General features: G+C 39.1%; 1 protein-coding gene across 1 annotated transcript; it reads left to right on the top strand.

Moving 5' to 3' along the window:
* Positions 1-1,620: 1,620 nt before the first annotated feature.
* On the top strand, positions 1,621-8,955 carry RWDD1 (RWD domain containing 1). Its single transcript, XM_008938101.1, has 6 exons — positions 1,621-1,683; positions 2,775-2,905; positions 3,921-4,064; positions 5,128-5,260; positions 7,075-7,137; positions 8,620-8,955. Exons 3-6 carry the CDS (start codon positions 3,939-3,941, stop codon positions 8,730-8,732), a joined length of 435 nt encoding a protein of 144 aa, XP_008936349.1. The 5' UTR covers positions 1,621-1,683; positions 2,775-2,905; positions 3,921-3,938; the 3' UTR covers positions 8,733-8,955.
* The last annotated feature ends 2,888 nt before the right edge of the window (positions 8,956-11,843 follow it).

Genomic DNA, 11,843 nt, shown 5'->3' with positions numbered 1-11,843 from the left:
CGCCCGTCAGAGCTTCAGGGTTTTCCATTTACCTGAAGGAGCTGAGAGCGTCTGGCATGCCAGCGAGCCCGGCGTGCTGTAGGGGACTCGCTGTCCCAAAGAGTTTTAAGGTGGGAACCACCGGAGCTTTTCCGCGCCCTTCGGGCGCGGCGTCCGCTCCGCGAGAGGTCCCGCCGTGTCCTGCCTGGCATCGCACGGACCCGGGCCCGGGCCCGGACCCGCTACGCTTGCCCAGTGCTTTAATCTGAACACCTTTTAGCTTCTCCCAGGTTTTATGGTAAAGGTACATGAATTAATTGATTTCTTCTAGCTGAGAATGCAGAATTGCTTGTTGTAATATACTTTCCTATGGCCCCTATCCTAATGATTTCTCATTAATGAGTTATTTTTCGTTTTGTGTAATGTTCTTATGCCTAGAAGAAGAGGGAGGAAAAAGATTGTGGTAGTAGCACATCAGCAATTGGGCAAAATTTAGATAATACTGTTCAAGTATATATATGCTAGATTGGGCATCAGTTATAACAGTGATACAGAGCAGACCTTCGTGAGTATGGTCTGCAACCCACAGCTGTGCAAGGAGGTTTCTGGTCTGTGACACTTTAGATTGAGGGCTTGAGGCATTTTGTGTCTCTATAGAGCTGCTCGTTCTTTGTCTTCTAGCTGCCTGTTCACACAATTTTGTTCTGGTACATTATTTGGACAGTACGTCCTCAAAGGAAAGTGCTGTGAAAGCCTTTTTTTGTTTTAAGAAGCGTTTGTTACATTAAGCTGTCCTAAACATAGAACATAGGTGCAGACATACTGTAAAAATAGTTCAGGGTCAAGAGTGCACTGGCTGCTCACCATGCAGATCTAGCACAATAAAGCAAATTAGCTTTGGGAGCTTTCTGTACATGTTCAGTGCACTAACATAAGTCATTTGGTGGTAGGTAGATTTGGACTTTTCAGAAAAGTGAAACTTCCAAAAAAAAGAAAACTTTCCAAGAGGTGAACTTTTTGGTATTGTTGTTACATGCTCTTATTCAAAGAGCAGTCCAAACATCACATCATAAAAGGCTGAGGGAGCTGGGTCTCTTTAGCCTGGAGAAAAGGAGACTGAGGGGTGACCTCATCAATGTTTACAAATATGTAAGGAGTGAGTGTCAGGAAGATGGAATTAAGCTTTTTTCAGTGATGACCTGTGATAGGACAAGCGGTAATGGGTGCAAATTGGAGCATAGGAGGTTCAAGGTGAATATCAGATAAAACTTTTTCACTATGAGGGTGCCGGAGCACTGGAACAGGCTGCCCAGAGAGGTTGTGGAGTCTCCTTCCCTGGAGTCATTCAGACCCCGCCTGGACGCCTTCCTGTGTGATGTACTCTAGGTGATCCTGCTCTGGCAGGGGGGTTGGACTAGATGATCTTTCGAGGTCCCTTCCAACCCCTATGATTCTATGATATGGAAAATACTGATTAACTGAAATGTATTTATTAATAGGGTAGAAAGGCCCTTAATGCTGTATGAAGGGCTTCCTTTCGTTGTTAATCCTCGAGACGTTCAGTTCTAGTGATGTGAAGAAGTACTTGTCTGATTTAAGGAATCTGTCTCTTTTTTTCTTTCTGTTTTCTTTGAGCAGTATTGTCAGAAAAGCCGACGACTTTCACAATCACTGTGACATCTGAAGCAGGAGAAAATGATGAAAGTAAGTTTATCGTGGCTTAAACATATATAGGAGGAATTTCTGTGTAAGCCTACTTCTGTCACCAGCAACTAAGTATGCCTCCACTTAAGTCCTCTTAGGGGCCTGATCCAGCAAACATTCCTCAGAAAATGTAGTTCAAGAGTTCTGGTGTTCTTTTAGCACGCAGAAGTGTTGCACTCTCTCACTATGGCTGCTTTCTTTCAAATGCTTTGTAGTGTAACTTCAAAAAGTATGGGTTGTCATCATCCCCACAGTAGCTTACAACCGTGTTGTCAGGTGATTTTTTTTTTTTTTTCCCTAGCAACTGTGTGTATACCAGCCGCAAGAGAGTTGAGTCTGTGTGTTGTGGACAGGTTGCCCTTGAGGAACAATTCCAGAGCAACAAGCTGTGGGTCCCAAGTCCCCCTGTATTTGTTGAGTGTCAGTGGTTGCATGGGCTTGTGGTAAGCAAGCCCTGCTCCAGGTAAACCTGAGAGCTGCTGTTCTGGGTTACTGTATCAGAGTGAAGGAACTGCTGCTGTCTCCTTCGGTTTTAAAAGTCCTGCTCCAAGGCTGAGGACACTGCTGGTCTGCCAGAACCGTGGGTGTGGAACTGAAGGAAGTCTCTAGTACTCTGGCAGGATGCGTGAAAGGAACTTGATTCTCTTTGGCCTTGTTTCCATGTTGCCCAAGCTCTGCTTGTCTTCAGGCACACAGAATTTGAAGCATTAATAGAATGAGATTCTCTCTAGATCTTTTGTTAGAACTCTTCTTCATTTTCTCCAACTTTAAGTGGAATATGGGGGAAGACAGATTACTGCTTTAGTACCCACCATACCACAGAAGGTTCTCTAGTCTTTCTAAAGACCCTTCAGACATTAATAGCTTGTAATAGTTTATATAAGGGTAAACTTCATCATTTTAATTTCTCAGAACTCTAGCATTATATTTAAATTATTTATATAGTTTTAACATTTGTGTAAGATGGCTATTCCTGTAAGACACTAATGTTTTATATTTTAAAATCTTTAGGCTGCTGCTGCAATAGAAAAACATACAATTAAAGTTACATAGAGTTATCACCATAAAAATGTGTTTTTTTTGTCTCGTAGCTGTCCAAACAACCCTTAAATTTACCTATAGAGAAAGATATCCTGATGAAACTCCACTGTATGAAATTGTCTCACAGGAGAATCTTGACGATAATGATGTTACAGACATAATAAAGCTACTAGAACAACAGGTAAGGAAAATGGAATATCTCAATTCAGCTTGACGTCACTTCACACTTTAACCAGCATTTCTCTCTCACATAAGCTGTTTTAGGAGCTTTGTGCTGATGATTTGAAACCTATTCTGTACTGTAGGAACTGACTTTGACGTTTGAGTTTGGTAAATAACATTATTGAGGTAACTTATGTTAAGGAGGTCAAATACAGGGCTAATTCAGAGTGTGAAGCTACAATAATGGAATGGAAGTGCTGCAGGGCTTCCCCTCTTTTGCAGCTCTAGCTTAAGGTGAAGTTGTTCAACTGTATATAGCATTTGTGGAAATACGCCATGTTATTTTTATTTGGAAAGATTAAGAAGTGATATACTGATTCTTTTTAATAACATAAATATTGGGGGGGTGGGGAATCTCTTCAGACTTCGGGGTCATTGAGAGTGTATTGTGAAGGAATGAGAAGGAAACAGTTCTTTGGTTTCAGGAATTCTTGACAAGTCCTCCCTGCCTTAAATTTACCATGATATGTTCAGTAGGCATTCCTTCTTCACAGTTTATTTCATATACAGGCCATATGAAGCCAACATCAACTAATGTTTTTTGGTTTTTTCCTCAGAAAGTGTCCCATTTCAAAGGGGATTGAACGGGATTAAGGAATAAGCCATTTCAGGAGAGGAGAAGTTCTGTATGAATCTTGTCTCTTATGATTTCTGATATTGAAATCTTGGATTTGTATTCCTACAATAGGTTTTGTTTTACTCGTTAGAAAGCCTTCCAGTTGTCTGTAATATGTTGATAATCTGAACACTGGTGTTCATCATTGATGTTTTGCTGTGCACCTATTTGGGGGAACTTTGACAGGATTAACTGGCCAATTGACTTGAATTTTACAGTGAACTTTTGAAGGTGGTGCAGAGTGCCTCAGCTGTGTCGCCTGCATTTTCACAGCATGTTGCTTTCCCAGCATACTCACGCATTCAACTGCTGAAGATTTGAGGTTCTTCTGTTTGAAGTTGCCCTCTTTGTGTTGTAGGCAGAAGAAAATTTAGGAATGGTAATGATCTTCACTCTAGTCTCAGCAGTGCAGGAGAAATTAAATGAAATAGTGGATCAAATAAAAACACGAAGAGAAGAGGAAAAGAAACAGAAAGAAAGAGAAGCAGAAGAAGAGGAAAAAGTATGTAAAACAATGTTTTTAAGTAAAAATTTCCCACTGTTTTTAAATGCTTGGGTTTGATGAAGGAGTAGTTCTCAGTTGTGGTGGGAGAAGAACATCAATCATAAAGTTGATATAATTAAAACTGAAGTGCATTTAAGGATCTTCTAATAGTCGAGTGATTTTTTGAATTCCCCTCCCCTTTTATTTTTAAAGCAGTCTTTTCAGAAATGTATTGCATGTTCACAACCCCTTCTACCATTACTTCCTGAGGCAGAGGCAGGGATTTTTCCCAAATGAAATAAAAGTTGCTGTAGCCAGTTTTTTGCTTGAAGAGGCAGTGGGGAGTTCAAAAGGCTGGAGTATGGCGTGGTGCACACAGGCTGCATGGTCTGAGGAAACCTCTCTTGGTAGACCGAGTGGGTAGGGTGGAAGCAGTGGGACCAGCCTTCAAGGCTGTTTTTTCCTCCCTGCATGTGTCCTTTCTACCAGCCACTCTGCAATAATTTTTACTTTCGTGGAATGTGCTGTGGTAAGTTCCAACTAGTGAGTTGTCACTTTCTTCCTCAGAAATTCCTCAGATGGGACTTGGAAGGCTCAGTATTTCTGAAAATGGTGGGAAAATAGCTGGGAAAAAAGAATCCTTTTTTTCTGCCTCAACAAGATAGAAAGCGTAACATGTTATAATGGCAAATATTTCAGTGTACATTGCACTTAAGAGTTGATAAGAAGTGCTGCCTGCTTCTGTGTAACCTGTATTAGTGGTGCATTGCTAACTACTGCACCATAGGTTCAAAAGTAGGATGTGTGATTTTTTTTCCCCAAGAATTTCCACTGTAGTACAGCACTCTGAAGGGTGAGCCCTGTGACAAAAGACAAACAAACAAACAAAAACCCAAACAAACCAAAAACAAACCAGTAAGAATGTGTTCTTTGTATCTTCTCAGGGTTAGGATTAATTTCTCAGAATAATTAACAACAAGCCATGCTTCTGGAATGTTATAATTTAAATAATTAAGAGAATGCTCATCTTCACTCATAGCTTTGCAAGTTGTGTTTGCAGCCTTGTTTTCTGTTCTTTCAGCAACGTTTTCATGGCACTCCTGTTACCATTGAGAACTTCCTAAGTTGGAAAGCAAAGTTTGATGCAGAACTCCTAGAAATAAAAAGGAAAAAAATGAAAGAAGAAGAACAAGCAGGCAAAAATAAATTAAGTGGTATGTTTTAAAACTTGTCCTGAAATTTTCTCAGTGTTACCAGACTACAATGACAAGCCTAAAAGTAGTTTTTATGCTGAAATGTGATGGCAGTAAATAACAATCAAATACTGCAGCAGTAAGAGTTTATTTTCCATTTTGCAAGAAGTCTTTCCCAGTGCTGAGTTTGGGCTAAATCAAAAGCTAATAGGTGCAGGATTTCTTCTGGAGTCATTGAGGTTCCCAAACTGTGTATTTAAGCTTCTTCAGTTTTGTGTCAGACAGTACACACACTTGGAGCTGCTACTGACAAGCGTTGTTCTGTCAGAAATAGTTTGGGTTTGTTAAGGAAGAGAACTAATCTACATCAAACAGTTTATTGATTTGGCCTGTACTGTACTGTATTGTAGAGCAACTTCAAATTACTCAAGTGCCATTAGGAGGTCGGGATGCTGTTGCTGGACTGAAGCAGCACAGAGGCTGGCTGCTGCATATGACAAGCTTATGATCACTAGATAGGATTACACTGATACCTGGGGGAGGAGCTTGTCAAAGCAGTGGTTTCAGGCTCTGTGTTTTGCAGATCAGTTTGTCCAGCAGAAAGCAAACTCTGTATCCAGTGGAAAAATGTGGAGGAAATTTCTTTTCTTAGGAGAACTTGTGGGTAAGAATTAAATCTTGGGCATCCTCCAGCACACTCTCCACATCTTAGCTTTGGACTTGTTTTCCTGTGATGTTTGATCTCCTTTTTAACGTGAGTGTCAGAAAAAACATGACTGATGTGATCATGCTCTATCACTGTTATGTTTTCTCCTCCATTCTGATGGCTTTGAAACTTTTGGCTAGTTTTGATGAAATCTGACAGAGATTTCTGACAGGGAATTGTAAAGGTAGAAAGTTTCATGAAAGGCTGTACATTGCAGGGAACACACTTGATTCCTCTTTGAAGGGAATGCATCTGGGAATCTCCAAAGATGAGACAGTACAAATCAGGCTTTTTCCAGCTTTCCCGTTCTTAAAATCGTTGTCAGTGTGCTGTGTTTATTTTCCTCTGTACAAGTCTAGTTTATAGAAGCTCCTGCTTACAAAAGTAAAACCAGGATTATTCTCAGATATCATGAGTGTAGCACCAGTAGAAGTAAAAGATGTCTTGAATGTTTTAGTTTGAACACCAAGCAGTCTTGTTGATGGAAGCCTGTGTAAGTAATGCAGATATAGGTGGAAGTTGGGGCAGTTTATGTGGGAAAAGTCTTGAGCTTTTCTTCCCTTACTTCCTGATTAGAAAGGCTTCACTTTGCCTTGCACAATCATTTCCTTCACAGATGGGGGTGTGTATGGTGATTTCTGTGTAGATACAGGTTGCTTCTTTAATGGGGAGGCAATACAGAAAAAGATGGAGAAGGCACCTAATTTCCTTTCCAGTTCCCACAGAAGATTTCTTGTGGAATGCAAGACGAGGACTAAAGCAGTAATGAGTGAGCAAGGGTTGTGGGGCAGTACAGTGTGAAAAGTTTTAGTAACATTAAAGTGACTGTAAGAAACAGTGACACTTTTCACATATAAGAGCAAGAAGCCTGTTGGTGTGGAAAAATCCTGGGTGAATAGTTAAAAAATCAGAATGGGGAACTCAGAGAAAGGAGCAGTTTAAAAAAAAACAAAACAAACAAATGAACAAAAAGCAAACACATAAAAAACCCCACCCATGCACACCAAGAAAAGACTGCTCAAACTGGTTAATTTGAAAAGCCTAAAATACATGTGCTATTGTTGCCTTAGTTTGATAGTTATTTCAGAATTCTATTTGCTTACATATCATTTTTTAATTTTATTTCTAGGTAAACAGCTGTTTGAAATGGATCACAACCTTGACACCTCTGACATCCAGTTCTTGGAGGAAGGTAAATTTGTTTCTTTCTGCAACTGAAATACAGCAGCTTAAAGTAGATCAAAATTCCTAAGTAAAGCCTGTGTTATATTTCTGATTTAATATCTTACCTCAGTATCTTCTTACTTCCAATTTCAAGCACAGACCTTGAAGTTCTTGTCTCTTTCCATCTTAACATCAATCGAAAACCTCTTGCAGGTCAAATTGAATGCTGTTTGCTTCTTTGCAACTCAGTTCTTCCTTTGGTTTTGTGCAGATTTGTCTATTATCTTTCTGAAAATATCTGCCCTGGTGGCAGCCAAGAACTTTGTAAGCCTGTGCCAAAAGATGTTAAACTTGGAAAATCTCTCAGAGATAAATCATACAGATCTCACAGTCATATATATACTTAATATTTTGTACTGCCTTTTAGTAGACAGTTCTTTAATGTAGCTGAGTTATCTACTGGTATTGCAGAACATGCATGCAAAGGACAGTTGAGAATTTTCTCCGCAAGTAGCAAAAAAAAATTGTTTATGAACATCAGTAAGTATAAACCTGGAATGGCAGTAATGGGGGAGCTGAGTTTCTTTTGGTTAGAGGGCATCATTTAACCTTGCCTTCCTCCAGAATGCCTAAGGTGAGATGGGTTGTTGATGTATTTTCCATTTGTCTGTCTCAAGGGAGGAACAGGCCTCGGTATTTGGGCTCTGTGTCCGAGTGACCTGGACTTACTGTATTAACTTTTAATCCTGTTGCTATTGGTGGTGAAAAACTTCTGTTCTTATTGCTGCCTGCATTCTGGCATAAATGCAACAGGTTGCTAACTGCAGTTTAACGTTACAGTTCTGTGTAATAAGTAATACTAATTCTCACAGCTTAAGCAAGTTAATGGCATCATCTTTTAGAGGGAAACGATTCTAAGTGCTCTTTCAAATCCAGTGGAAGAGCAGAATTTTGTTGAGGGCCACTTGATGTCGCTGTTGATACACCAGTAAAACCTCAGTAGTCTCGGGTTTTATCCTTAGGTGGGCATCATCTCTTTCAGATGAAAATGTGAAAACATTCAAAATTTCATCTTGCTTTTAAAATTAGAATAAAATTGGGAAAAATTTCATCATGCTTTCAAAATGTCTCTGAAAGAAAATGTATGTATGTAGGCTTATAAATGGTGTGCAAAGGTGTTTTTATAAACCCTATGTGGCTATGATAGTTGTAACTATTCTGTCTGTGAGCTCCTGAGCTCCTGCTTTGATAGTGCCTGAGAGAAAGGATCTCTGCTCCTGGGAACAACTAAATGTTGGTTCTCCCAATGGATTCCGAGATCCTGTGAAAAAAGCTTCGCTGCAGAAGATAAAATGTGGCGTTACCTTTTCCGTAGCTGCTTGATACATTAAAAGCCAAGCAAGTTAGCAGCTACCTACATTGAAGAATGAATGTGAAAAAGTGTTGTGTGTTTTCTTAGGTGCTGTTTTCCTACCTGGATGAAAATAAATTATTTTTCTGTTCTTTGCAGCTGGAAACAGTGTGGAGGTTGATGAATCTTTATTCCAAGAAATGGATGATTTGGAGTTGGAGGATGAAGAGGATGACCCTGACTACAACCCTGTTAATTTAGATAGTGATTAGACTTTTTTGAACTGGCTCTGACATCAGTATGGACATACGTAAGGAGAGACGGGCAGGCAGGAAATCCACAGCATCTGTGGTTTTAGTAATGTGTGTTGGGTTTGGTTTTTTCTCTTCCTTTTTTCCAAAGAAAAAGAAAAAAAAATATTTTAAATCCAGGAGAGTGGTCTTCTGATGACTCATAATAAATAAATAAATGTACTTCAATATTTTAGATGAAAAATTGGAGGAATATTAATCTATCTCAAAATGCTATTTTATTTTCTCTTACTTTTTCCTTCCCACTTCTGTAACTGTTCTTTGAAGAGACCTGACAACAAGCAAGAGGGAAAGAAAGATGGAAAGATGTTACAGAAAGCACTGAACACACCTGCATCTGGAGGCTGAGCAGCTGTTCTGCTACTTTCTGTTACCACTTGGGACTTAGATGAACAGCTTTGGTGAATAAAAGGGATCATGTACTATGCAGTTTGTTTTTTTTTTTTTTTTTTAATTTTCTGTTTTCTTCTGCAGAATTTTATAACTCTTCAAGTCAGTTCTTGGAAACCATTTCTGTACTACTAGAGGAAAATCCTTTTCTGTAGTTGAGGATAATAGTTTCAAAATGACTAGCTCATGTCTGCAGGGAAAAATCTGAATGAGGTCGAATCCTCTTAAAGAGTTTGACTGATTTGTTCAGAGAGGGTTGGGTTTTGTTGTTTTGTTTTTTTTTCCCCCTTCCCCAAACTTGTGCATTAATGAACTTCCATGGAAGAAGAAAAACAACAAACCACCCTAGGAAAATTATTTTCCTTTTGTCAACAGACTTGTCGAAGCACTGTCAGTGGAGCACAGATTGTGGTACCGGGATTTATAGACTGCTTCTAGGTTTGAATGTAATGGATGTAGTTTTAGAAGCACCTTGTGGGCAGCCTGTAAAGGTTAGCACAATGTACAATAAAGCTACACATCAACCTGTAGATGTGAACCATCCTGTAGAGTTGCTTATGGAGCTAATGGCTCGTTGTTAGACTCCTTCTCCCTTCCCACCTCCTAAAAAAAAAACCCAAACACTGCAAGAATTGTGGTGTTCAAACGTGCTGTCTGAGACTGCATTAGCTAGATGGATGACGTTGTGGATGAAGGTTTCAAAAGACAGCTCTCCAAATTGAGAACCACCAGGCACCATTAAACACCATGTGCTGAATCTTAAAATACTGTTAGTAGACTGCCTTAACTGTGCCAGCTTCAACCTTTGAAGGGGGTTGCACTGAAGTATCACAGCACTTGGAGTAATAAACTTATGAACGTTAATATTTGGAAATTCCATATTCAAGATGAGAAACTTAATTCCATCTATGATTTAATGGTGTCTAAGATTCTCTGCTCATATTGCTCGAGAGCATCTCTTTGGGATGGTCTCCTTTAACATATTTCAGTAGTCTTTATATTCAAGATCAATGAGTTTCTAGTAGATAGAAATAAATGCTCAAGTACCTTGTAAATACTTTTATAATTAACCACGTGCCTTTGTTCCTACTGTGCTCTGTTTGATCTTTTTAATTTTGGCTACTAAGAACTCTGGACAAGCATCTAGGTTTCCATAATGATGTTGTATGTTTCAAAGCAATAAGCAGTATCTGTGTTCCAGCAGAGTTACCAAATACATTAGAAAAAACATGAGCTAATGTGATGTTAAATCCAACTTTTCCAAAGATATGGTTGGATTGAAAAGTCGTAGTGACCACATCGAGCTTCTGTGTAATTGCTAGGATGCTTTAAAATGCTCTCCAGTGCTGAACCTAATTTACTTCTGGTATTTCTCAGTTCAGCTACATAAACATTTAACTCCTAAGGCTGCTTTGTATTTTCAGCTATGTATGTTTAAAACTGGCCTTTTTTTATAAAAGGAGTGAATTATCTTCAAATCTGGACTGACTCTAAGAATGCTCTGCAGTCTGTGCAAAATGTCATAGAATGTAGAATATCATGATTTGGAAGGGACCCATGAGTATCATCATGTGGTAGTAGTAATAAGAGAAAATTTTCCAAGTGGGTCACTAACAAGTATCATCTACATATGAAAAAAGTTTCTCATTATTGCTATTTCTACATGAATGAGATTTTCTAGTCTGTTTTCACACTGCTGTGTTTCTTGGTTTTCATGTAGGGGATGTACAACTAAAAAATGTTAAAAGAATGTCAGCCAAGTTGAAATGTAAAAGTGTTTCCACTGTTATATTTCAAAGCAGAGGAAATAATAAGGGTTGAAGTGGCAAAAGACTGCATACAGTCCATTCCTCCAAGTCTTTGGAACATGTTTCAGTGACTCAGTCTGAACTTCAGATTTGTTTAGCTGTAGGTAATTACCATCTGTGAAATAAAAGGGGACTTGACTGAGAGTAAGCTCAGCTATGTTTGTGTGTTTTAGTTTGCTGAAATGGACTGAGATAAGGGGGTATTGGTGGAGGTAGTTTAGGTGAGATATTAAAAGTTTAAGTCAGTACTTTGGATTAGATTGAAGTCTAATTACTATTAATCTAATAAAATTCCATCAATAAAACATGGATGGAATATTACTAATTGAGAGTTGTGACATTGACAGCCTTACTTGTATCTTGATTTTTAAACCTCTGAGTCCAAAGTGTACAAGGTAATGCACATAGGGAGATTGTTATGAGTTGCAACACTGCACTATGACAAGACCTACTTAAGGTTTGATTTCTTTTTTTCTCCATCCTTCTTGCCTGCCTTCCTATGTTGGCCAAAAATGGGGAGCTTGTAGAACATTTCCTGTGGAGACAGTTGACTCATTCTTTCTCCTATCTTACTCAAAACCACCAGGTTACAGTTTTTAAACTGTGTGGTTGCTGAAGAAAATGCAAAGATTGTTGAACCACACACAGACTGTGCCTGGATCCAAGGTGCTACTACCCTAGACTGTGAGAGCAGGAGCTGCCATTTGAGTGCTCTCCCTCACCTTGCAGAATCTGAAAGGGCTGACACATTACTACCCTTTTTAGCCCTTTGGTACCTTGAAGCTTGGCTTGGGCTAGAAGGCAGAGGCTTCTCAGGTTCAATTATTTCACATAATTGCATTGATTGCCATAAATTCAATTTTACTTTCTGTCC

Source organism: Merops nubicus, unplaced genomic scaffold (genome assembly GCF_000691845.1).
Source record: "Merops nubicus isolate BGI_N331 unplaced genomic scaffold, ASM69184v1 Scaffold46733, whole genome shotgun sequence".
In the NCBI taxonomy this organism is placed as follows: Eukaryota; Metazoa; Chordata; class Aves; order Coraciiformes; family Meropidae; genus Merops; species Merops nubicus.
The sequence above is the reverse complement of the archived record's forward strand: the minus strand, read 5'-3'. Positions and strand labels throughout refer to the sequence as shown.